We start from the raw sequence: 26470 nt of genomic DNA, 5'->3' as shown, positions 1-26470 counted from the left end.
CTATTTCCAATTGTAAGTGACCCGTACAACACAATCAATCTCTGTTGTGTTCTAAAATTGTAAGCAAGCCTAGAAAATGTCAGGATCTGAGTGTCTGGAATATGTCTGGAAATCTTTCAGAGTTCATGTGTAAAAGGGACTTTGGGTAATAGTTTACCAAACCACAGATTAACTGCTGTGCAAATTGAAGCTCATGAAGCCAGATCAATGCGATTTAACGACATTATCTTTTGTCTGTCTCTATGTTTTGAGTGGGTGATTTTGTGCTATTAAAATAAGATTACATTTATATGACAGTTAGAGATTCACATAATTACAACAACATACACAGGCGTTTTAGTGGAGCAGCAGAGCAGAGTGAGTAATTACAGTGTAGGACAGGTCACTAGGCCTGTGGTTCACCTCAACCCTTAACACTGCAGCTATTCTAGACCTCTGGGAAAATAACAAGGGCCACTCTCAGAGGCCAACTTCAGCTACCAGGCTATGAACATTAATTACTCACAGGGGCAACACACAAGTGCAGATTAGACTATAATTGGTGGGTTTGCCTGCTCGCATGAATCAAGGAAAGCCTCTGCTGACCACCGTATCAGTGACTGATTATAAGGATTGGGTTCTTTCACTCAGAGTGCACAACAAATGAAGTGCTGCAAATAAAAATGTGAGTTATTTGTTTTGCACACATGTCAAAGTGATTATGCACTTGGCAGGGTGTGTGAGGTTTATGGTCATATAATGGATATTATGCAGGGGAGGAAAGGAGGGGGTTGGGAGCATTCCAGCATATTCTGTTCACATACCGTGACTTAGACTTGGTCCATATGTGTCCAACTGCTCCCATTTTAGTCTAATTACTCTTTTTGTTTTTTAACTTGCACTTATTCTAGGCCACTATCTGAAGATTTACTGTCACTGCTTTGTTTTAATTTTTTGTAAATGCCGAAAGCTGTTAAAATTAGCTTGTAGCTACAGTAAGTCAGTTAGAAAGACCTCATTGTGTCTTTAAATGTGCTTCTCTCATGTCCTGAAATAACCTGACTTCCCTCTTGTGTTTATATTTGTTCAGTCAAAGCAGTGATTTGGCAAGACCAGAAAACCCCAGCATTCCAGGTTCAGAATTATTGGCAGAATTATGTATCTTCCAGTGTTATACAATCTGTTACAGATCACCAGCTGGTTTCCCAGAAGATGTTTTATGGCACAAAATGTTGTGACAAAATGTACTGGCCCAAGACAAACGTGCAGCAACATAGACACACACAGAGTTTGGTACAAATCAAACACTGTTGCATTCTGATAATCTTCCCAGCAGAGCTACATGCATTCCACCTTTTGCACATGGAGTTTCCCAGTTTAGTCAGATTTCACACTGAGCCAAGGGAGGGGTTGGGCTGTTACAAAAACTCACGCTGGTTTTCTAGCACACACTAAGAATCCGTCAGTCTGAGAAGTAATAGGTTAGTAGAACAGACACTCGGGCTTCAATTTCTGACACTTTTTTTCCTTAGGCAACTTGAAGAGCTATTACTTTGAAGGCTATTACTTTTGTAAAATATACCTTGAATCTGGAGACATTAGTCCGTCATATTTCAGGACAGCTGTCTGGCTTTGACAGATATCTTGGTGGATTGTTTTGATCACAGGAGATATCTTCACTGTTTGTGTCAGACTCGTCAACGGACAGATTGAGCAGCATGTCAAAGGAGGAGAAACCAGAGAGCGTGTCGCTGTGTCCCTTGGGTGCAGCAGCTGAACCTGAACAGGAGCTGCTGTGCATATTTGGGACGGGGGATTTAGGGCGCTCCCTGGGCCAGCGTCTGCTCCAGTCTGGATACAGGGTGGTGCACGGCAGCCGCAGACCTCACAACTGTGGCCCCTTACCTCAGGGGGCTCAGGTACAACACACTAAATGCATAATGTTTTCTCCAATCTACATTTATCTATTTCCCAGCGTTTTGATGACTGCTGTCCTTGTTTCTTTGATTAGGATTTCAAAGGGGGAAGAAGATTGTGGATAAAATAAAAGTGCAAAGCTAGTGGAAAAAAAGTTCACTGATGTTTGTCTGTACATGTTACTGCTTGGTTTGCATTGTGTTTTGTGCAGATTGTTTTTAATGAATGGATCCATCACAAAACATGTTAAGCCAGTTTTAAATAAGTGTGCTGCCCAATGTGACGCATGTGTAAAAGTAGTTCTGTGGTTTTGTGTGTTTGAGCAGGTGATGAGCCATGAAGCAGCAGCCCAGTCAGCCAGTCTGGTCTTTCTTTGTATTCACAGAGAAAACTATGACTTCCTCACGACTCTTGCACCTCAGCTCAAGGGAAAGGTATCTATGTTTGTGAAGTCAGACGCCTTTCTGTTGCAAAAAAGTTGCTGAATTTCTATGTTTTTTTTATCCACTCTGCTGATTTTATTGAATGCAAGGTGCTGGTGGACGTCAGCAATAACCTGAAGAAGAATCTATACCCAGAGGCCAACGCAGAGTATCTCCAGAGGTAAGAGGAAATTATAATTCCATTCCCTTAACTATTAGCGGTCTCATACATCATGTGGTTTCAATCTCCAACAACTGGCGGTACAAGATGCAAAACAGAGTTTGTTGTTTGTTGTGCAGGCTGATCCCTGGAGCACATGTCGTGAAAGCTTTTAATACTTTGTCTGCCTGGGCCCTGCAGAACGGGCCCTCAGATGCCAACAGACAGGTAATAAATATGCAGTTTGTTAGTGTATTTCCAGTCAGATGTTTTAAAATATCTGATACTTCACTCTTCTTTGTCTGCTTCTTAGGACTGCTTCTATTTTTCCCTAATGGGGACATATCTTATTTTAGAAATTCATCCTGTGTGTATTCTTCTTCCAATGCAAAACTACAAGCTTTTTTTTACGATTCCCTATTGTGTTCACATAGTGGGGTGTTGACCAACAAGTTAAAAATAATAGTCGCTTTCAGAGAGGAAAGCATTTCAGTCCAAACTATATTAACTCATTTTGAAGTTTTGATCAAACCAAATCCAAGTAAAAGAAGCCAAATCGGAGGAGTCAGCCTTGTCTTTACTGTGAGTGCCATCCTTGATGTATCCTTGAATCAATTAACTCCACAGTCGCTCTCAGATCTGAGCTTCCATCACGTGCTTTGCTCTCTCACTCTGTACTGAAAAGCTGCAGCATATGTGGGTTTGTCTGTTTCGTTTGTATCTGGTTTGTACAATCCCAGAGGACGGTTAAAACCACACAGGAGAGAATGTGTGTGTGCTGTAGAGGGCATATGTTTAAGTAGTGGAGTGTGTCGGGGTATTCAGAACAAAGTCCTCAAACTAATATAGGCGTTTAACTGAACGTTGTTGTTGCTTCACCTGTTTTCTTGAATTCATTTTCGTATTCCATGCAGGATCTTCTGGTTCTTTTGTATTTGAAAAGAAATGTACAAAATCGGCACGAGCTTTAAGAAAAAACTTGCAAAGGTATTGGTGAATGATGCCTCTAATTATGATCCAGGTGTATCTGTGTGGAAACAATGTGGAGGCCAAGCAGGCAGTAGCAGAGACTGCATCCAAACTTGGCTTCTCTGTTCTGGATAGAGGGTCTCTGAAGGCAGCCAGAGAGCTGGAGGACACCCCTTTGCTGCTCTTCCCTGAGTGGAGGCTGCCGTTACGCCTGGCCGTCGGCCTCAATGCCTTCTTCTTTTTCTATCTGCTCATTAGAGATGTCGTCTACACGTATGTTGACCAGGGGAAAAACAACTCCTTCAGAATAATGGTGTCACTGGCTAACAAGGTAAATATTTGTTCCTCTTCAAACAGTAGCCTCAAAGTGTGATTAATAGAAGAAAAGTCACAAGGATCTAGTGCATGATATCCTTTCTGTAACACCTTCCGTGTTTGCCCTCCATCTTTCAGGTGTTTCCCATTGTGTCTCTCATCATGCTGTCTCTGTGTTACCTCCCTGGTGTCATAGCTGCCATATTTCAGCTGTACAGAGGAACCAAATACAGGTCAGAAAAAAAACAACAAGGGATGGATATTATGAATCTGCACAGAGGTGTATACTATTTCCATCATGTTCTAAATATTGCGTCAACCAAATGAAACTGTGTGTTTCAGGCGTTTCCCTGTCTGGTTGGATCGCTGGATGCTTTGCAGGAAACAACTGGGACTGTTAGCACTGGGCTTTGCATCTCTACATGTGCTCTACACTCTTATCATCCCCATAAGGTTTGTAACAGCGTATGCTAGTACTCCCCCTTTAACGTATCTGAACGGGCTTGTAAATGTTGTTTATTTCCTCCAAAACAAATAGTGACACCTTTAAACTTGGAAGTAATGCAAACCTTAACTTTAACGACAGGCAGTTTCCAGTTTTAATACAGGAACTGATGCTGAAGCAAATGCAGTGAACTAATGCCAAGCAATACGTTTCACCTTTGGGGAAGGTTTTTATATTTAGATCGTGTTGAAACTGTGTTAGTTATCTGGTGCCTACACTTAACGTTTTCTCTGGATGTTGTGGTTTGTGCTGCTTTTGAGTTGTGTAATGTTAAGGGTATTCAGATAATATTGTCCACACTTGGTTTAAAGGTTATTGTATAGACTGTAGCTTAATAGCAGTCAGACCCCACAGAGGATAACAACATGTTACCTTAGAACTCATATTGTAGAAATAGCTTTTAGTTTCTTAAAAAAAGATCATACAGGAGCTTTATTTAACCTGAAATAGTTTGAAACCTAGAAGGGAAAGAATTTCGGGGAGAGCCAGTGATTGATAAAAATACAGAATTACACAGGAATAAATAAAAAAGAGATGTGGTGTTTACTTAGTAATAACCGTGCTGATCTAGTGTCTGTCTGGCATAAACTCATGATTAGTCTGCCAATGAAAATGTTGTCTCCTTATGGTGTTGTGCCAAGGTGCATATTTTACAGACTGGGCTTATCAACTGTAAATAGCCTTCCTTGTTTTCATATTTAGCCATGTTTTGAAACCCCATATTTTCAAGTAATTTCCATTATTCCAATATGTTTTTGTGTTTAGCTTGCATTTTACTGTTTTTAAAATGTATCTTAGTGACTATTTCTTTTGTGTTGCACTTTGTGCTCTTTGCTTAAAACGTTCTCTACAAGAAAATAATCATATAAGCTTGGTTAAAAAATACATTCAATAATTCTTACAAACTGGAGTAGTTTCCATTACTCTAGATAAGCGGAAGAATGCATCTTAATTTCCCTAACAACTTGTATCTTAATAGTTTGTCATGTTCATCCCCAGATATTATGTGAGATTCAGGATTGCTGCAAGCACCATTTCAAAGGTAAGCCAAGCAAGTAAAAAATAGCAACAACCATTCAAAGCATTCAATTTGCATGAAAAAAATACATGCCTATTTATATCCCAAATTCCTACAATTTCGGATAATTTGGTTCTTTTTCCAATCTTATAAATACAGTTAATAAGAACCCTTTGGTTGTTTGATATAATTTCCAGATAAAGGAGAACCAAACGTCAGAGTTTGACATCACCTCAGCCTGGCGTGGTGATTCTTACTACTCTATGGGGATTCTGGGATTTTGCCTGTTTCTCCTGCTGGGAATAACCTCTCTTCCCTCAGTCAGCAATGCTCTCAGCTGGAGAGAGTTCAGCTTCATACAGGTAGATACTGGCATGTGTGTCTGAGCCGTATGAGAACTGGATGTGTCCGAATATGAGGCACAGAATACAGAGCTCCACTTTTCTTGTGAAGAATGCAGCCCATTTAAAATTATCTAAATCCCTGCATCCTGTTTACTGCTCGCTGGCGGTCAAAACTCGAGACTGTGGATTTTTTTTTTTTATAACCTTTTCCACTGGAGCTAGCCCTGTGGTCTCTTTAGCAATCTGTCTAACAGCTCTTCCCTAAGCGTATGTTTATGTTTGTGCCTGCGTGTGGTATAACAGGATTTACTAAATAACAGATTGTGTAGTTACTGCATTTCAGCTGAATATCACAGAATTCTAAAACCTTTTATTTGAAACCTAAACTGACTTCAAAAAAGTAAACACAGACGAGCCTTCACACCTTTTGTATCCAACCAAACAGGCACTTGAGAAGGAAACTGAAAGGCAGACAAACACATAGCAGCTCATTTTAGAGCCACTTCTATGATATTTAATGAGCCAGCTTGAGATAGAGTGAATACAAACAGGCTCATTGTGAAGTTTCATTCAGAACAACTGATTAGTTCACCTCTACAATGTGGCCTTGAAAAGCTGCAAATGACATGTAGATTGATGATTCATTTAACACAGTGATGCATAATCTCAATAATAAATGGACTCAGCGGGTATCGACTTATGATGGGTAAACTGAAGTCACTTGGAAGTGCATTATGAAATGTTCTATACACTGTCTCTTAGGATGCTGATTTTCAGTAAGCAAAGACATTTAAAAGGAAATTAATGAACCTAAAATGAAAGTGGAATCGTCAAAAAAAAAAGAAAGTTTTTTCTACAATTTCCATTTACAAAGATTCAAGTTACAGCAGATTCTGAGCCTCAGCAAAATGTAAAATAGGTGTGTGAGCCAGATAGCAAAGTTCCTGTTAAAAGTGCGTTAGTGATATTTTCCATTTTCCATGGTAATTTGATTCACGCTGATACAAATGTTTACCTTTTTTTTTTCAGCTACTTTTGACCAATTGAAAATTAAATCAGCCCCTCACCACAGGGAACAAACTCATTCATAAATGTAACTGGGTCATGTCAAGCTCTTTTTATTTATTTTTTTCAATCCACAGCCCTCCCCTTTACTCTCGCCCAAATTAGAGCTGTGCTTTAAATGTTAAGTTATTCATCAAATATAATTTAGGGGGCATACATTATCCTTGGCCACAGTCTTTACATTTTTGTTCATGTGCGTTGCATGGATGCTTTTAAATGTGTGAGTATGTGGGTGCATGTTCTCTCTATATATAAACCAACGTATCTCTACAAGGTGATGAGTGTGCACATGTGTAGGTCAAAAGCTTGTCTCTGTAAAGGTCAGTCTTTCACATTTCAGCTTAGTGAGCCCATTACACAGTGATTAGTCATGTGTTTAATGGTGCATGTGGAATCATGTGGATCTGTGAATGTGCACATCTTCAGCGTCTGTAAAGGTGGAACTTGTTTTTTTTTTCTCTCTCTTCCAGTCCAAGCTGGGGTACCTGGCATTGTTCTTCTGCACCTTTCACACCTACCTGTACGGCTGGGACAGGTTCCTTCATCCCTCCACCTACAAGTGGTACACACTTCCGGGCTACATGCTCTCTCTTGTGGTGCCGTCGGTGGTGCTGATATTCAAGCTTCTGCTCCTCCTGCCCTGTGTGGACAAAATGCTCACACGCATCCGACAAGGCTGGGAGAGGTGCGATCCAGAGGAGGACGCCAAGAAGTCACTGCTAACATAGAACGGTCACTATTCCAGAAAATGAAAAAACAATACCATGTAAAAAAATAAATAAAATCAGGATGCAAAGTCACCACATGATATAACCGTGAAACAACCATTTACAATTGTTCCAGTCTATACTGTCAACATAAACATCAGACATTAAATCAGACCAGTCTCTTATTCCACTTTTTAAACAGTTTGTAATACAACATTATGGAGGTTAATCAAATAACTTTATGGGATTTGGCTAGGGAAAAAAAATCTAAGGTGTGCACAGACAACGATCTCATGTGCACCAGGAACTATCACATGAGCATAAGAATGTTTCGGATGCTTATGGAAAGGTATTGCGTGCGCAGGAGATAGTTTCTTGTTCTCATGAGAAAATATTGCATGTGCATGAGAAAGTTCTCCAATCACTAGAAAGTAAAGTAATGATTGTGCACCTAAGGGTTTCTGCCATTCTGTCTCAGAGGATGATCTCTTGCCATCTCTGTTCTCTGGAGACTTCTTGCATTGTGAGCATGTAAAACCTTCTAGTGAGCCCAAGAACATTTTTTTGTGAGAACAAGAAATATTCTTGTGAACATGGGTTAGTTTCTGATGTGTACCAGAACTGCTTTATGTCATTACTTTCCCTTTCAAATAGGATTGTTTTTTCTTAGTTTTACATGCTGTACTTGTGTCTATCAATGTTACAGTCTCTAGCTTGAAGATGACCAACTTGTTGTAATCCCCTCAACAACATAGCAACATTTTAACCCCCTCAGATTTTTATACCTTTAATTTTCTCAACTTTTTCTTTTTCTACTGTATTTGGCAGCTTGTGTTTATTGAATATAAAGTGCATATTTTTTATGTAAATTTAGATTTTTAGAAAAAATAAAAGCAAAATAAATGAATAAAAACATCAGCCTCTCTCTCTCCATTCAATAAATCTCATCTTGTCTGAAAGCTCAGTCAAACTCAGCAGTTTTTCCCCGCTGACTTGAGAGTTCTCTGTCTCATCGTCTCGGTCTGATCCCTCTCCAGGGTTCATCTCCCTGGCTGAGCTGTTGCTGTTCTCCAGGAAACATTCGCTTTGAGCTGCAGGCTTCTCCCCAGTCACTACTGGATCTCATCACATCAATGAAGAGAGGAGCGTGCAGACTCCATTACTGAAGTCCTCTGCAGAGAGGAGGTTATATTTGGCTGTGTCGGTACAGATAGGCCCTTGATGTCAAGCTACAAGTCATTTCAGTTGATCCTGGATGGAGTGAAGACACCAGATGACTATGAGAACTCGTAGTTGTTATTGGCACAGGATCCAAAATTAATCCATAAACACTGACAAGAAGCAATACAAATATGCAGCATGTTATTATGTGCTTAATTGTTTATGATGAAGCTAAAATAAAACTGATAAAACAAAACTCCTGACTGTCTCCTGGATAAGATCATTACATCCAGTCAGTAGGTCCCAGACTTTGGAATGCTCTGCCTGTGTCGTTGCGCTCTGCTGAATCTGTTTGTAATTTCAAAAGTCAACTTAAGACACACCTGTTTACGGTATACACATGTTTACCTATTACGGTAATTCTAACTACACCATTATTACTACTCTTTATTGTATTTTATGTCTTTGTAAAGAACCTTGTGGCTAATGTCTTTGAAAAGTGCTATAAAAATAAAATGTACTTACTTACATGTAATGCACAGGTACACTCATATATACTGTAACAAGCTAGGGCAAGAACATATCTTTGTAGTTACTTGAGGAAAAAAAGTCAGTGGATTTGTCATTAAGTTTGAAAGGTAAAGGGGATATCAAAGACATTTCTCTCTCTTTGTTCAGTACTTGAGATTTGCTGTTTTTAGTAAGACTCTTTAAAGCTTCAAAGCCTTTTTTCATAAATCATGAATGATAGGTTGGCAACTTGGGGAGCATCCAGGCTGTAAGATTCAAAGATTCAGTCCTTTACATTTTTGAAAATGAAAGGTCCTAATAATTACATTTTTGTACTTGCTTTAGAATTTTCACTAATTATATATTTTAATTTAAAAGATACACACGAGCAACCTGAGTGTGTGTCGCTATAGAAGTACAAATCTTAAGATAAAAACTTTATGATATCATTAATAGCTATTCCCCAAAAAGTGCCCAATTGCACAAAGCTGGAACTCCAGATTATTGAGTTTTGACAATTGACATATGACCTGTCAACTTTAGAACAAAATGATCAATGTCCTGTGAAGTCAAAAATGTTAATGATTTATTTGTTCAACTTTAAATCTAGTATAATTGGTACCATTCTCTAATGTTAACGTGGTCATCAATCAATCGATCAATCTTTAATTGTATAGCGCATCATTTTTATTATTTAATATTAGAAAAGAGCAGGTAAAAAGATATTACTCATTGTTATATGTTACCAAAAGCATTAATCAATCATGACCGTAGAACTTAGCAAAGTTACAGTGGCAAGAAAAAAACTTTAAATGCTGTGATTTACCATGTTGAAATATACAATACACAAGTACTTCTTATGGCCTTAGTGTGTAAATCACTCCTCCTAATTAAGACCTACCATGTATGTCAGTGTATTACTATGAAGTACCTTCCATTTTTCGAAGACACTACAGTGAAACTGGACTGGAAAAGGAAGCATGATTTGTTGCCAGCTTCAAGGATGTTTAGACTTCAAAGACATTTTTATTTTTATTTTTTACGTTTGAATTTGGTCTTTTTCTACTCTGACTACTTTTCCTTTGTAATTATATGCCCCCTCCCCCCAGTTGTTTTACATGTTTCTTGTGCAGATATGTCCACCATTTATCAGTAACTCATATTAATAATATGCAATGCAGAATAAAGACTATTTCAACATGAGGGTTTATTCTGTTGATTAAGCAGAAACTACTTTTTTAAATAATATTTTCTATTTTTTAGATTCTGCAATCAAAAAATGAAGAAGTAGATCAAGGAAGGAAACACAGTTTAAAGATGTACAGATGAAAATAAGGAACAAGTGAGTTTACATAAACTCACAATCTTTTTCCCTGCTGCACACACAGTTCAAGCACAGATTTGAAGGTAAGATCTATGAAATACTGCACATACAGGAATTGAAAGTTATTGTATCATAAACTGCTTTAAGTTTTTTTTTATAGCCATCCAATACAAAGAAAAGATAAATCATTTCGGATCTTTGGCACACACAATATTTATTGGACCTCAAAGTTAAAGAATTCATAGAAATCATTTTGTCTTTAACGTTGTTTTTTTTATTTTTGTTTGTTATTAGATGAAGCTGCTGATGCTGTTAGTGTTGTTGACAACATGCACTGCAAGTCCTCAAGGTAAAAAAGAATCCTTGTTTGAAAGAGAAAAAACAGAAATGAAATGTGTAGTCGCATTCAAATGTAAAAAAGTGTGAATAACTCTCAGTTGAAGCCTAAATTTAGTCTTTTCCATTATAGACCTGTTTTTTCAAAAATCTTTTAGGTACAAGACAAAATCTTTTTTTTTTCTGAATGCATTTTGACAAAGCATTTCCAGGGTGTTTCAAATTATAAATAATGTGGAATATAATGAAAAAAGCAAAAATGAGAATGTTCAATTGGAGAAAAGACTTGAGAAAGCCCAAAAATGTATGAAAAATGTAACATAGTTGAGGGTTTTATTCAACATACAGCATATTGTGGTTGTCTATGATTCTTGCAGTTAACATCTCATCTCCAAGCTTTTAGATTTTATTATACATTTTGAATGATAGATATGCCACATGTGGAGCAACGCTAACATGAATGCCAACAGGTTCAAGAGTCTGTGATTTCTACATGTTCCTTATTTAGTTTATGGTGACTTTCTTTCAAAATATACAAGTTTGTTCGTTTCCACAATCTAAAGGGCAGCTTTAATAAAGATGATGTATTAAGTTTTTTAGAAAACCTTAAAATATATATTTTTTTAGCGGAATATATAATCTATTCTTATAAAAATATTCTTAAATATATTCCTCTCTTTCTCTCAGATCTTTCAGGTAAAATGTTCACCTTCCCTCTGAAAACCAACAACGCTCATGTGAGACTGTTGACATCTGTAGATAGTTTGAGTGCTTTTACCGTCTGCCACAGGTAGAACAGAATAAGAGAATTGTATCAAAAACATAAAAAACACTACTGAATCTTTGATTGTGAAAAGCATCACAACTGATGATTGTTATTTTTTTTACTTATGTCCACAGGTCCTTTACAGACCTGAAGAGAGATCATGTGCTTTTCTCTATGGCCACGCTTTCTAATCCTAATTCCTTCCTGACATTTTGGGATGCAACAAATAAGGAGATGGAGGTCCACGTCAAGGACAGAACATCTGATATGGCAGGGCTGGACTACAAGCTGAACATGTGGCACTCCATTTGTACCACATGGGAATCTACATCTGGATTGGTGCAGCTGTGGTTTGATGGACAACCTTTGGTTAAGAAATTCACCACCTCTGGAACAAGAATCCAAGGGCCCTTTATAATAATTTTGGGACAGGTACAGTAATACCAATAAGGATCAAAGTAATGGTCTTCTTATCAATGCTGTATTTCTTAAATTCTAATTTATTGTGCCTTCCTCATGTACATATTTTGTTAAGATTTTGATTTAATTTACTGAATCTCAGTCTTCTTTCATGTCTACAGGAGCAGGATTCACACGGTGGGGGGTTTGACATTAATCAATCATTTGTTGGAATGATGTCTGACGTCCACATGTGGGACTACACCCTCTCCGCTTGCGAGATTCACAACTACATGGACGATCTAAACTTCACTCCAGGCAATGTGCTCAACTGGAGGGCGCTGGAGTTCCAGACCTTTGATAGAGTTGTGGTAGATAAAGAAGAAATGACCTGTCAATAAACTTTATGTTAAATACCAACAATATTTGAGAATTTTAGAAATGTACCTTTCTGTAATTAAGATCCAGTGTAGACAGAGAATCTCATAAAGACACAATTAGGAAAAATGCCAGGGTAACACAATTTAAAGATAAAGATAAAGATAAAGATAAACTTTATTGATCCCCCGTGGGGGAAATTTGTGCATTACAGCAGCTCCAGAAAACAGGGGACGGGAATATAATTATTCAAAATAAAAATAGAAGTTAAAATCAAATCAAACATATTTACATCAGTTAAATAAAAAAATACAATAATGTAAAATTACACAGTAACTACACAGGAAAGGGTTTTGTTCTTAAAAAAACACACACAGTGTGTAGCATGAGGTGGTGATGCTGTTAAAGAAATGGGTTTGTATTCATACAGTGGCTGTCAAGTGAAATAGTCGAAAGTCGTACATTAAGACAAATGTGCAGCAGAAACAAAGCAAATAAAAAAAGGACATTGAAAGTCCACAACAAATGCAACAATTTAAACGTGCTGCAAATGAAAAAAAAAAAAATTGCTGCCAAAAGCTGAAATAACTGCATTAAGTCAGGGGAACATTTGATTATTAATGGGAGAGAGTGAGGGAGGCGAAGAAGTAAAGGTATGGTTTGGATGGGACAATGATAGTTTGCTGACAGGGAGTGTGAAGGCTACTACCAATACAGCAACTAGGAGATTCAAAGTGAGTCCAGCCATTTATGCGTTTATTGAAATGTTTCTGTGTTTCATGAAATAATTTTTGTTTTGTGACACATTTTCAGGTTTGATTCAATATGTTTGTGTTTTGTGAAATATTTCTGTCTTCATTAAATAATTTTTCCTTTGGTGAAATGTTTTTAGTGTTCTGTGAAAGGTTTTTGCAGTGGACCTCCCGGGCCACCTTACATTTAGACCATATCTAATTTATCAATATCATGCACAAAAATGTATCTTTTTTACTTCAATAGTAAGTACAATGTAAAAGTTAACTGTATCTACATTTGGTAAAGTGGAACATGTATAACTCTTTTTTTCTGTTCTGTAGTCTCTTTTTTGAAGAGAACCTTAAAAGCAATATGGGAAGCAACTTGAGTTCATACTTGACCTATGGTGCTTAAGAACAATTTTGAGGTTCTTCAGTATTTTGTCTGTGAACACTACTATTATACTTACAATCAAAGGCACACATTTGACTTTTTACTCCATTACCATGCTATGGATGCGTCGGATGTGAACACTTCACAGTAAAGTGCTCCACTGCCCAGCTCGACAGAGTCTCCAATACCCTGCCTCCCAGAGTCTGCAACCAATCATGTCTGGTCACCAATTTGTAGCTCACTCCTGTGCCTATGGTCAAGCTGCCCCGGCTGATCCCTGTCCTCATGATCCAGTCGGCGCGCTAGCTACTCCTGTCTCTGTGATCCAGTCAGTGCCCCAGCTGACTCCTGTCTCCTAACTAAAAGGAGGCTGTTCAGGCCTATTCTCAGCGTCAATCTCCTCACCTCAAGTCTGCAGTCACTGACTCTCAGCTGGAATCCCCATGAACTCAAGCCCCCAGGAAGTCCCAGCCAATTTCTCGTCGTTATGTGGGTTTTCCAGCTGATGTCTAAGTCTACAGTCTGGGGGTCCCAACTAATGTCTCTCCAGTTCCTGATCCTCTTCCAGTCTGGCCTGTTGTTGATCCAGTTTGTGAGGATGCTCATGTTGCCAGACCAGTTCCTTTTTTGGACCAGCTGGTCAACAACCCTCTTAGTTCTCCATTGGTGATCAAGCCAACACTCATCCCTGCTCTCTGTCAAAGGTCTTGTCATCACCTGTAGCTGATCCCCTGGATACTCTCAGTTCCTCTCCAGCATCAAGGCTGTTTTGACATTAAACCTAGCTATTCTTCTACTCCTAGAGCAGTATCCTCTGAGCCCCTCCATCCATCCTGTTTTCTTGTTTCCAGAGAAACATATTGGAAAGTCTGGAATCAAGACTTCTTTTGATTAGTTTTGATTCAGTTCTTTCATTGTTCATTAACCATTTACATTCGATTTGGTCTTTTTCTACTCTTACTACTTCTCCTTTGTAATTATATGCCCCCCTCCCCCCAGTTGTTTTACCTGTGTCTTGTAAGTAACCTGTTTCTAATTACACATTGTGTATTTAAACTCTCTTTAATCCCATTGTGATTTTTTTTCCAAACCAAACATATCTTTCATTTCTGGGTAACTCATATTAATAATATGCAATGCAGAATAAAGACTATTTCAACATGTGGGTTTATTCTGTTGATTCAGCAGAAACTACTTCTTTTGTAATAATGGTTTCTATTTTTTTAGATTCTGCAATCAAAACATGAAGAAGTAGATAAAGGAAGGAAACACAGTTTAAAGATGTACAGATGAAAATAAGGAACAAGTGAGTTTACATAAACTCACAATCTTTTTCCCTGCTGCACACACAGTTCAAGCACAGATTTGAAGGTAAGATCTATGAAATACTGCACATACAGGAATTGAAAGTTTTTGTATCATAAACTGCTTTAAGTGTTTTTTATAGCCATCCAATACAAAGAAAAGATAAATCATTTCTGATCTTTGGCACACACAATATTTATTGGACCTCAAAGGTAAAGAATTCATAGAAATCATTTTGTCTTTAACATTGTTTTTCATTTTTGTTTTGTTAAAAGATGAAGCTGCTGATGCTGTTAGTACGGTGGCCGGTAGGGGTTAAACACTCAGCAACTGATGAAACAACATACATTTAGAAAAACAGGCAGCATATATAGAAACGCTGCACATTCAAAAGCAAATGCAAACTACCACAACAAATGCAAAGACACAAACGTGCTGCAAACAAAACAAACGCGCCGCAAATAGGCAAAACAACTGCATCAGCATCAAACGCGCTGCAAGTACAGAAACGAAACTTAAGTCAGAACACACACAACCAGAAAACAACTGCAAACACAGAAACGCTGCAAGTTCAGCCTTAAATGGAAGTGCTCCAGGCCTGTAGGGGCGCTGTGGAACTGTTTATTTCGGTTTATTTACGGGATAGAGTAAGAGAGACAGCTAGGATCAGAAAGTTATGTTTAGATAGGGAAGTTGTATCATTGAAAGACACGGGATAACTTCAATGTTACTGAAACGCAGAGATTAAAGCGAGTCCGACCGGGATTTTGACATCGGGGACGAGAGCCGAGTGTGGGTCTGTGGCTGTTAGCCCCGGGATGCCTGGAGCTAGTGCTAGCTCTGGGGCTATGAGCTCCAGCTGCAACTCATCCCTCGGCACCCGCTTTACCAGCCTTACACTTTGTGCTTTCGCCATCCCCGGAGTCCGGGTTGAACTCGCTACTCATCTCTTTGCAACAGTTTATACTTGTACGGTCCTCCCCGGAGTCAAACGGGACGTTTGTTGTTTTATTATAGTTTAAAAACGGTGGGGACCATCGGCTACATGGTGCCGGGCTTCTTCTGGCGTACCGGGGCTGCTCTCATTGAATCCCCGCTCAGGTCGCTCACAGATGCAGGAGGGAGACAGGGAGGGGATTTTAATTAAACACCACCGGAGCCACAAGACTCCTCTCAACGCAGTAGCGTTTCACCGGGGTTCTGCTCCATTGTTGGTTCGATTGTGCGCAAACACGACTTTATAACATGTAGGGGGAGAAAACACAACTTTGAGAAATGAGGTCTTATTGACCGGTAGCTTTGTTAAGTTGGCTACCGGCACCGTTGCCCGGCTTGAGTAGGCTACGGGACTTCCGTCTGCCAGGATTTTGAACTTGTCAGGCCCGGGGCAGAGGGCTCTCCGTGGGTGAAGTGTCAGTGTTTGATGACAGGGAGTAATGTTAAACTGTTGCAAAGAGATGAGTAGCGAGTTCAACCCGGACACCGGGGATGGCGAAAGCACAAAGTGTCAGGCTGGTAAAGCAGGTGCAGAGGGAGTTGGAGCTGGAGCTCATAGCCCCAGAGCTAGCACTAGCTCCAGGCATCCCGGGGCTACAGCCATGCTTATGCAGTTGTTTTGCCTATTTGTAGTGCGTTTGTTTTGTTTGCAGCGCGTTTGTGTCTTTGCAGCGCGTTTCAGCCTTTGCATTTGTTGTGGTAGTTTGCATTTGCTTTTGAATGTGCAGCGTTTCTATATATGCTGCGCGTTTTTCTAAATGTATGTCGTTTCATCAGTTGCTGAGCGTTTGACCCCTATCGGCCACCGTATGTTAGTGTTGTTGACAACATGCACTGCAAGTCGTCAAGGTAAAAAAAAATCCTTGTTTGAAAGAGAAAAAACAGAAATGAAATGTGTAGTCACATTCGAATGTAAAAGAACAGTGTGAATAACTCTCAGTTGAAGCCTAAATTTAGTTTTTTTCCATTACAGACCTGTTTTTCAATACTCTGAATGCATTTTGACAAAGCATTTCTAGCATGTTTCAAATTGGAAATAGTTTGACATATAATGGAAAAAATTAAGAATGAGAATGAAAATAGTGCTTATTTAGTTTAAAATCATATCATTACTCTTTTTGCAGAGGGAAATGAATAAATATAAAAAATAGGAACAGAATTGGACATAGTCGAGGGTTTATTCAACATACACTGTGGTTGTCTATTGTATGTTTCATGCAGTTAACATCTTTCTGATCATAATCTATGTTTAAAAAAATACTGTTAAATGTATTCCTCACTTTCTCTCAGATCTTTCCGGTAAAATGTTCACCTTCCCTCTGAAAACCAACAACGCTCGTGTGTAGCCATTGACATCTGTAGATAGTTTGAGTGCTTTTACCGTCTGTCACAGGTAGAACAGAATAAGCCAATTGAGTCTACATCTGGACTGGTGCAGCTGTGGTTTGATGGAAAACCTTTGGTTAAGAAATTCGCCACCTCAGTAACAAGAATCCAAGGGCCCTTTATAATAATTTTGGGACAGGTACAGTAATACCAAAAAGGATCAAAGTAATGGTCTGGTAAATACCAACGATTTCTGTAAATTAGATCCAGTGTAGACAGAGAGTTTGATAAGGCCACAAAATACACATTTTTTATCTTCAATAGTAAGTACAATGTAAATGTAAACTGTACCTAAATATGGTAAAGTGGAACATGTTTATCTCTTTTCTGTTCTGTAGTCTCTTTCTTTCTCTGCCATAATAAAATAACTTTTTGTTACATCAAAGTCTGAAAGATGTTTTTTTTTTTCTGTCCGTTCCAACATTGGATGAATATCTCACTTTGTAGGGTATATACAATTAGTGCATTTATGACAAGTGTTGTTTCACATGCAACTCAGGATACAACTTTGAAACATAAATTTTAACTCAAGCAAGAACCTTAAAAGCAATATGGGAAGCAACTTGAGTTAATACTTGACTTATGGTGCTTAAGAATGATTTTGAGGTTCTTCAGTATTTTGTCTGTGAACACTACAATTATACTTATAATCAGAGGCACACATTTGACTTTTTACTCCACTACCATGCTATGGACGCATTGGAAGTTAACACTTTACAATAAACCAAAGCTTAATACAAACTCCAAGCAAGCATAACGGACAAAAGACCTGTATGAAGAGCAAAGAAATTATAATTTCTTCTTATATCAAGTATGTCAATTTCGCAATATATAAAAAAGTATTTGTTATGAAATATGTTCCATAAACCACAGAATCAAACAATGTAGGTGAAAAAACAAAAACACCTTTCTAAGAGGATGGTACCAAAAGTTTGTTTAAGTTAAACCACGGCCAGAGAGAGATCTCTTGGGATTGTAAACCCCCCTTAGAGGCTTGCCTATAAATGGTGGGATGCCTGAAAACTAGATCATTTGAGGCCAGTATGGGACATACTCATACATCGTGCGCCATCCGGCAAAGGTGTGGTGATCAAAATCCTACTTGTTGATGTAAGCTGTACATGTACTTGAATGCAATACAGAAGGACATTTTTTCAACATGAGAAACATCCTTTATTTTGTTAATCTATCGGAAAGTTTCCTTTATGACATAACAGGTTCCCCTTTCAGGTCTCAAGAACCAGAAAATGTAGAAGTAGATAAAGGAAGGAAACACCCAGTACGGAACAAGTGAGTTTGAAGAAACTCACTTGTTCACAATCCTTTTTCCTGCTGCACACACAGTTCAAGCACAGATTTGAAGGTAAGATCTATTCATGAAATATAGGAATTTAAAAAGATTATATCATGTATAAACTGCTTTAAGGATTTGTTGTACCCATCCAATGCAAGGAAAAGTTAAATTCTATGTAATCTTTGGTACACTGAGTTTTTATTGGACCTCAATGTTATGTGAGTCATTGAAAGAAATTTAAGAACTTATGTTTGACATTGTTTTTGTCTTCGTATTAGATGACAATTTTGTTGCTGGTGGTGATGTTGGCATCATGTGCTGCACTTCGTCAAGGTAAAAAAAAGAATCCTTGTTTAACAGACGGAAAACAGAAATGAAATGTTAAGCTGCATTTGAAAATGAACACTTTGTATGAGTCTCTATTTAAACTAAAGGTTACTTTTTTCCTATAAACCTGTGATGAAATACTCTCAGGTGTAAGAAACACTTTTTTTTTCAGAATGTATTTTGGCAATATATTTCGAACATATCGCAAAATCTAAATGATATGTAATAGAATGAAAGAAAATGCAAGAATGAAAATGTTTGATTCTAGATGAGCTTTGAGGAAACCAAAATACATGGGCTTCTTTGATTTAGATCACAACCTTTTCACTCTATGATACATTTCTTTCCTCAAAGCTTTAAGGTTTTTATTAGAAACTTTTATGACAGAATTGTAACATATTGAACAATGCTAACATGAATGTCAACAGGTTCAAGGGTGTGTATTATTTCTGTTCCTCATTTAGTTTGTGATGACTTTCCTTCAAATTAAATGCTAAATTGTATCATAGAAGAAGTTTGTTATTAATGTGTTTGTTTTTTACCAATAGCCTCATACTATGAGCAAAACAAAAAATATATATATAATAAAAAAAACAATATTATAACTTTTTTCTCACTCTTTCTTTGGGGCGGCAGTAGCTCAGTCTGTTAGGACATGGGTTGGGAACCGGATCACTTCCTGAGCACTGCCAAGGTGCCCTTGAGCAAGGCATCGAACCCCTCACCAGCTCAGAGGCAGCCCCCTCTTTCTGACAACTCTCCATTAGTGCATGTCCATATAGGATCCTGTTTGTGCAAGTGTATTTCAGCCTATGTGTGTGTAACATGTTTCAATAGCGGAGTGTAGAAATTGAATTTCCCTTTTTCTTCTCTCAGATATGTCAGGTAAAATGTTCACCTTCCCTCAACAAACCAACAGCGCCTATGTAAAGCTGAGCACATCCGTGCAGAATTTGAGTGCTTTAACTGTTTGTCACAGGTAGGAATAAACGAGCAAAAGGCATTAAAAAAACTGATTGTATCTCTGACTGTGAAAAGCATCATTCATGACAATATATTACTTATGTCAACAGGTCTTTTACAGACCTGAAGAGAGATCACAGCCTTTTCTCAATGTCTACGCGCACTGCTTCAAATGCCTTCCTGACTTTTTGGGATTCAACAAATAAGGAGATGGAGGTCCACCTCAGGGAAAGAGCATCAGAGTATCCAGGGCTGGACTACAAGCTGAACATGTGGCACTCCATTTGTACCACATGGGACTCTACATCTGGACTGGTGCAGCTGTGGTTTAATGGACAACCTTTGACTAGGAAGTTTGGCATCTCTGGATCAAGTACCCAAGGGCCCTTTATCATAATATTAGGACAGGTACAGTAATATTGATAAGGATACAAGTAATGGTGTTTCAATTAATTTTGTATATGCTAACTTCTGACTTATGTTGCTTCTTTAATGTAAATGTCTCAATAAGATTTTGATTTAATTTACTGAATCTCAGTCTTCTTTCATCTCTACAGGAGCAGGATTCACACGGTGGGGGGTTTGACCTCAAGCAATCGTTTGTTGGAATGATGTCTGACGTCCACATGTGGGACTACACCCTCTCCGCTTGTGAGATTCGCAACTACATGGACGATCTAAACTACACTCCAGGAAATGTGCTCAACTGGAGGGCACTGGAGTATCAGATTTTTGATAGAGTTTTGGTAGATAAAGAAGAAATGACCTGTCACTAAACCTGAAAACAATTCCATTAATATTTGCAGTTTTTCAGTTTTACATCTAATGTTAAGTAGAGGTTAAGTCCAACTTAAAAGGCCACAATTAGGAAAAAATACTGAGGCGCTTAAGCAAGGAATAATAGTTAAATGGGTATGCATTCATAATGGGAGTTAATGAGGTAACTTCAATGTAGGTGTGGAGGATAGAAAATGTTCAAAGGTAGTTAGCTGACATGCTTTTATCAAAACATATCAAGATACTGTAGAGGTTTGGCACAGTGCAAGGAAATTGTTCTTTCATTTTAAATTACTTTTTTGATTGTGTACCTTTCAAATAACATGAGAAATGCAGAATTATCTGGTAGCACCAATTAGAGCTTAATTTTCTGTCTTGATCACATCAAAATAATGTTTCTGTAATTTGATGTACAATGTAAAAATACCATCAATTAAATAAAAGTTTGATGAAGGGGTGGATCTGATGGTGTGATTTTGTGTATCCTTATATCCAGTGTAGTATGTAGACAGTCTGAAAAAGTCCAACATTCTGAATTTGAAGGGTAGGGTAGATGAAATGTGAATGCATGTTTAATGGGAAGTACGGAGGAAACTTTTCTAATTAAAGTCCTGGAGTTCAGAAAGTGTTAAGGTACAGTATTTAGAAAAACTAAGATACACTTTCAGCATAGTGTAAGAATGAAGCATGCAGAATTCACATGTAGCAGCATATAAAACCAAACTATCAATGTCTTTGCAAGATAAAAATTATATATATTTATGAACAATGTAAACAGTAAGGCCTGCATACACTGTACTAGTGTAATAATGTGGTGGTCGAATGTCAAACTCACACTGTGAGTTGTAAGTGAAATGTTTCAAACACACAACCTAAGCTGTGATTTATGTGCTTACACTGATTGTACCGCTGAGTGGTAACACTGTACGTGTTGAATCAGGAACAGGATCACACATACTCAGTAACAAAGGTGGGCAATAACCGTAAAAAAAAGTAAAAAAAGATGTTAACTTTGATGTTAACTTTAGTTAATCCTGTACATATTTTACTTAAGTAAGAGTGAACTGACGTGATTTGATATACTGTATAATCCCCCACAACTTGTATTTTCTCATTATCACCATCGTTTAAACAAGTGCTGTTCTGTGTAGCCTAAAAAGCTACGGTAAAGAAATCTTTAATTTTACTTCCTGTTTAGTTTACAGAACTAATACAATGTTTTTCAGCACTTTTTCCTGTGTATAGACGAAGGTGGTGCCCCATATCCTTAACAAGAGCAACAGTTATGAAATATTGATTCCTTAAAAAAACGTACAGTTACAAAGACCCAAAGAACAACAGCAGCAAATCCAGAGAGGAGTGAAATGCCAGCTCTTATCTGGCCAGGGTAGCAGTTAATGTATTTCATCTTATAGGTAGATATTGTGTTGTTACACAAGCAACACATCATACATGACTATTCGACAACCAGCATTTTCACATTAAAACAAATACTCGACCTCTTTACTAAAAAAAAAAAAAACAACTCCAGGGCATGGGTCTTGATGCATTTCTGATGTTACAAAATTACACCAAAATATTTTCCAACCAATCAGCCCTTAATGTTGTCAAGTTTCAGATTTGTGTCTCATCAAGATGAGGATGAAGAAAACACAGAATATCACTTGCTTGTCCCGAGTGATCCATATTTTATCTGTAGATGCAAATGAATTTAAGTTATAGATATTATAAATATGAATACAGAGATGATTGATATGAATATGATCGTATTAACAAGAATTAATATATCATAAGTACAAGAATGCACCTGTACTTGCTTGGCTGTCTATGAAAATATGATTCTCTATAATAAGGATTGACTTGAAAAATACAATTGTCAGATGTTATCTTTTTCACTTATCTTCATGTGGTAACTTTTAATATTTTTACAATGCAGAAGAAAGACTGTTTCATGAGAAACATCCTTTGATCTGTTGATTCAGCAGAAAACATTCTTAATGGACAAAAAAGTTGCTACATTTCATGTCTCTGGAAGCAAAAAATGTAGAAGTAGATAAAGGAAGGAAACAAAGCCACAAAGATGTGCAGGCAGAGAAAAGGGAACAAAGAAAGGAACAATTAGGTTTACAAAAACACGCCATCCTTTTCCCTGCTGCCCACACTCCAAGCATAGATTTCAAGGTAAGATCCAAACACTAAATACTGCAAATACAGGACTTTACTGAGATTCTATAGATAAATAACTTTGAGTTATTTAGTGTAGCAGACCAATGCAAGGAAAATATAAATTGTATGTAATGTTTGAGACACGGGATATTGAAAGGAAATGTGGGATTACTATGGAAGGACAACATTTTTTTTGTCTTTGTATTAGATGAAGTTTCCGTTGCTGGCGTTGATGCTGACATCATGTTCTGCAAGTCCTGAAGGTAAAAGCAATCCTTGTCTAACAGAGAGAAAAGTGAAATAAAATGTTTAGCCATAATAAAGTCGTAAAAAATGAAAGCATTTTAGTGAAGGACAACATTCCAGTAAAGTTACAATGTCCTTTACAGGTATATGTAGTTTTTTTTTTAATCTTTTCATTTCTTAATATTTTATATTTCAAACATGTTCGTAATAAAACAATACAAAGAGTTGATTAACGTGAATTCTCTAAGGAAGTTTAATTCTTGATAAGACTTGAAAAAAGGGTGAAGTACTCTTGTTTAGTTTGTTTGTTCATTGTTGTTGTTGCTTAGTTGTGATTTCCTGTTTTATTTTGTATTTTGTATCCTTGTGTATTTTTCTGTTGATATTCCTTAGTTCTAGTTTTCAGTGCTTCCTGTTATATTTTGTAGTTTCTCCCAGTTTTCTCCTTGTGGATATTTTGGTTGGATTTTGATTAACTTTGTTTTGGAACTTCAAAAAGTAACCCTTTTTTTTTTTGCCTTTTTCTTTTATGTTTCATTAAATATTTTGGTTTTCTGCAATTGGGTCCACCTCTTTGACAGAGGGGGGAAGTAAGAGAAGAAACACTAGACATGATATTAAGAGGGAAAATAAAACTAAGGCCTAGTCGACACGTAGGCAGTTATTTTTTTTAACAGAGGAGGATATTATACAAATCCTGACAGAACAAAAGAATACATAATTAACACACAAATGACCCATGACATAATAAGCATTTCATCAACTTCTGTAACTATAATAACCCCTGCCATCCCAAGTACAATATCCATGTTATAGATTAGTATAGCACCACAGTGTCCCCAGCCAGTATAGATCTGTGTGTACTCCATCACTTCTAGCCATGGCCAACATTTATATATGTTCCTTATTTCCTGTGTAATTAATTTTTCCCAACAAAAATGCAATAAATGTATTTAGAAACAAGTTAGTTTCCAGAGTTTTAAATATGATTATTTGAATGATGATGAATTATGATTTTGGTCAATCTCTATCCTCCCCATAAGGGTCAAAATAATAATCTGTGCTGAAAAACAAACACACCAATAATTTTTTTTTTTTTCTCATTCTTCTTTTAGATCTGTCGGGTAAAATGTTCACCTTCCCTCTGAAAACCAACAGCGCCTATGTGAGGCCGACTACATCTGTGCATGAATTGAGTGCTTTTACCGTCTGTCACAGGTAGAAGTGTGAATGTAAAACGCACGAAAAAAAACTGCACTGAATCTCCGGCTGTGAAAAGCATCATTCATGACAATATATTACTTATGTCTACAGGACTTTTACAGACCTGAAGAGAGATCACTCCCTTTTCTCAATGGCTACGCCCTCTAATCCAAATGCAATTCTGGTTTTTTGGCATTCATTAATGCAAGAGATGGAGGCCACCGTCATGGACCACCCATTAAAGTTGACAGGGCTGGACTACAAGCCGAACATGTGGCACTCTACTTGTACCACATGGGACTCTACATCTGGACTATTGCAGCTGTGGTTTGATGGAAAACCTTTGATTAGGAAATTCTCCATCTCTGGATCAAGAATCCGAGGCTCCTTAATAATTATATTAGGACAGGTACAGTAATACTTATTAGGATAAAAAGTAATTGTGTTTCAATTAATTTAGTATACTAACTTCTGCATTTTTTTGCTCTTAATGTAAATGTTTTGATAAGATTTTGATTTAATTTACTGAATCTCAGTCCTCTTTCATGTCTACAGGAGCAGGATTCACACGGTGGGGGGTTTGACCTCAAGCAATCATTTGTTGGAATGATGTCTGACGTCCACATGTGGGACTACATCCTCTCTGCTTGTGAGATTCACAACTACATGGACGATCTAAACTACACTCCAGGCAATGTGCTCAACTGGAATGCGCTGGAGTATCAGATTTTTGGCAGAGTTACTGTAGAAAAAGACCAGATGACCTGTCACTAAACATGAAAACAATTACATTGAAATTTCAGAAAGTAAAAAAAACCCAACATTTTCTGTACTTCTACATCCAATGTAAAGTAAAGGTTCCAGGCTGCTTAAGCAAGGTACAAAAGTCAAATGGGTATGCATTTATGGGAATTAAGAACGACAATTTTGTGTAGGTGTAGTGGTCATACAATGTTGAAAGACCTGCTATCATTAAAACAAATGAGTTAGAACTGAGGAAAGTCTTGAAATTCTTGAATTTTGAACTCAAATTATATTTGTAAAACTTAACTGTCAATGTTTTGCTAAATCAAGATAATGTTATTGGTATATGATGTCTACGTAATCTTATAATTTGATGATATCTCCAAATTAATTAAATGTTGAACCAGTAAATTCATCTGTTTAAATTTGGTTATATAAATTTAGTATATCACTCATTTTTGTTTAATGTGTTTGTCTCTTTCTTGCTCTTCTCTGATAATTTTCTGTTCCAGCTGAAAAGTGTTTTGTTTTTTTGTCTATTTCACCAGCAGATTAATATCTCACTTTTAATGGTAGATATGATAGATATAAACTTACATCAATGTAAGGTGTTGTAACTCACTTTCACACAACTTTCAACCTGTTGAAAAACCAGTGCATAAGGGCCCACGTGCAGAACATGGACACAGGGATTGGTAATGAGTGTTATTGTAGGGAAAAGGAAGATGAAGATGGAGATGGGAGAATGATGTCCAAAAGGTCGTAGAGGTAAAGGAGATATGGCAGGTTGGGAGAAGGTGAGGGTGTGAGTGAGGCTGATGTGGGCAGGTTTAGGTAGATGGCTTGACAGGATGGCAGATGGGTTGAGTGGTGAAGCTAAGCACAAAAAAATCCATTGAGTGGTCAGTTGAAGCAAAAACAGATTCCTTAAGAAGTGACACATTGAAAGTTTGGTGAATTCTCTTGTTAGGGGGGAATTTAAGTTTGACAACAGCAGGATTGATTGCAGGGTCTATTTCATAAAGGACCACAAAACTGGGAGTGAGTTTCTTGGAGTCAGTTTGCAGAGGGAAGAGTAGAGCCGACGTTTCTTACCTTGGTAGTTCAGTGCTCTGGTTCAGTGGTGATTGGACGACTGTGGCTCAGATGGTGGAGTCGGCCATCTCTCAACCAAAAGGTTGGGAGTTCGATCCACAGCTCCTGAAGCAACATGTCCGATTTGTCCTTGGGCAAGACACTTAACCCCACATTGCTCCTGTAGCTTGGTCTGTGGCGTATATGAATGTGTATGAATGGGATTCGCTAGTTCTGATGGTCACTTTACCTAGCAAACTCTGCCATCAGTGTGTGAATGTTTAGGTGTGACATGCAGTGTAAAAGCGCTTTGAGAAGTCAGAAGACTAAAAAAGCGCTATACAAGCTCAAATCCATTTACCATTTACCATCAGTGGTGCGCTATTTTTCATCACTGACTGGATTCATTGACTGTCCTTTTAATCCAAGCGGCAACCTCTGGTCTTGAAAAATGAAGCCAATGCACTAAAGCAGTCGTTCATTGGCATGATGTCTGTTGTTCACATGTGGGACTACACACTACACTTCCACATTGTTTTCTCTATTTGATATTTTATTATCATGGTTAGCTTTTTTGTTATGCTCG

The 26470-nt window shown here is 37.7% G+C and overlaps 4 protein-coding genes across 5 annotated transcripts; all 4 read left to right on the top strand.

Annotated features, from left to right (window-relative positions):
* Positions 1–1392: 1392 nt before the first annotated feature.
* LOC132983956 (metalloreductase STEAP4-like) lies at positions 1393–8319 on the top strand. Its single transcript, XM_061050532.1, has 10 exons — positions 1393–1898; positions 2223–2330; positions 2429–2499; positions 2619–2706; positions 3500–3778; positions 3901–3995; positions 4105–4215; positions 5267–5309; positions 5483–5647; positions 7165–8319. Exons 1-10 carry the CDS (start codon positions 1698–1700, stop codon positions 7420–7422), a joined length of 1419 nt encoding a protein of 472 aa, XP_060906515.1. The 5' UTR covers positions 1393–1697; the 3' UTR covers positions 7423–8319.
* A 2087-nt stretch (positions 8320–10406) lies between these two features.
* LOC132983955 (C-reactive protein-like) lies at positions 10407–13158 on the top strand. The gene is made up of 5 exons (XM_061050531.1): positions 10407–10479; positions 10691–10745; positions 11420–11522; positions 11633–11930; positions 12080–13158. Exons 2-5 carry the CDS (start codon positions 10691–10693, stop codon positions 12296–12298), a joined length of 675 nt encoding a protein of 224 aa, XP_060906514.1. The 5' UTR covers positions 10407–10479; the 3' UTR covers positions 12299–13158.
* Positions 13159–14688: 1530 nt separating this feature from the next.
* On the top strand, positions 14689–20912 carry LOC132983953 (C-reactive protein-like). 2 transcript variants are annotated; one of them, XM_061050529.1, is made up of 5 exons: positions 14689–14774; positions 18663–18717; positions 19588–19690; positions 19785–20082; positions 20232–20912. In XM_061050529.1, the coding sequence occupies exons 2-5, from the start codon at positions 18663–18665 to the stop codon at positions 20448–20450; spliced, it is 675 nt and encodes a 224-aa protein (XP_060906512.1). In that variant the 5' UTR covers positions 14689–14774; the 3' UTR covers positions 20451–20912. The 2 variants fall into 2 exon arrangements, with proteins under 2 accessions (XP_060906512.1, XP_060906511.1); XM_061050528.1 differs by lacking the exon at positions 14689–14774 and adding an exon at positions 18312–18453.
* A 1613-nt stretch (positions 20913–22525) lies between these two features.
* On the top strand, positions 22526–25239 carry LOC132983954 (C-reactive protein-like). Its single transcript, XM_061050530.1, has 5 exons — positions 22526–22632; positions 22826–22880; positions 23979–24081; positions 24178–24475; positions 24622–25239. Exons 2-5 carry the CDS (start codon positions 22826–22828, stop codon positions 24838–24840), a joined length of 675 nt encoding a protein of 224 aa, XP_060906513.1. The 5' UTR covers positions 22526–22632; the 3' UTR covers positions 24841–25239.
* The last annotated feature ends 1231 nt before the right edge of the window (positions 25240–26470 follow it).

The sequence above is a fragment of the Labrus mixtus genome, chromosome 11 (genome assembly GCF_963584025.1).
Source record: "Labrus mixtus chromosome 11, fLabMix1.1, whole genome shotgun sequence".
Classification (NCBI taxonomy): Eukaryota; Metazoa; Chordata; class Actinopteri; order Labriformes; family Labridae; genus Labrus; species Labrus mixtus.
Note: the sequence above shows the minus strand (reverse complement) of the source record. Positions and strands in the feature narration are given on the sequence as shown.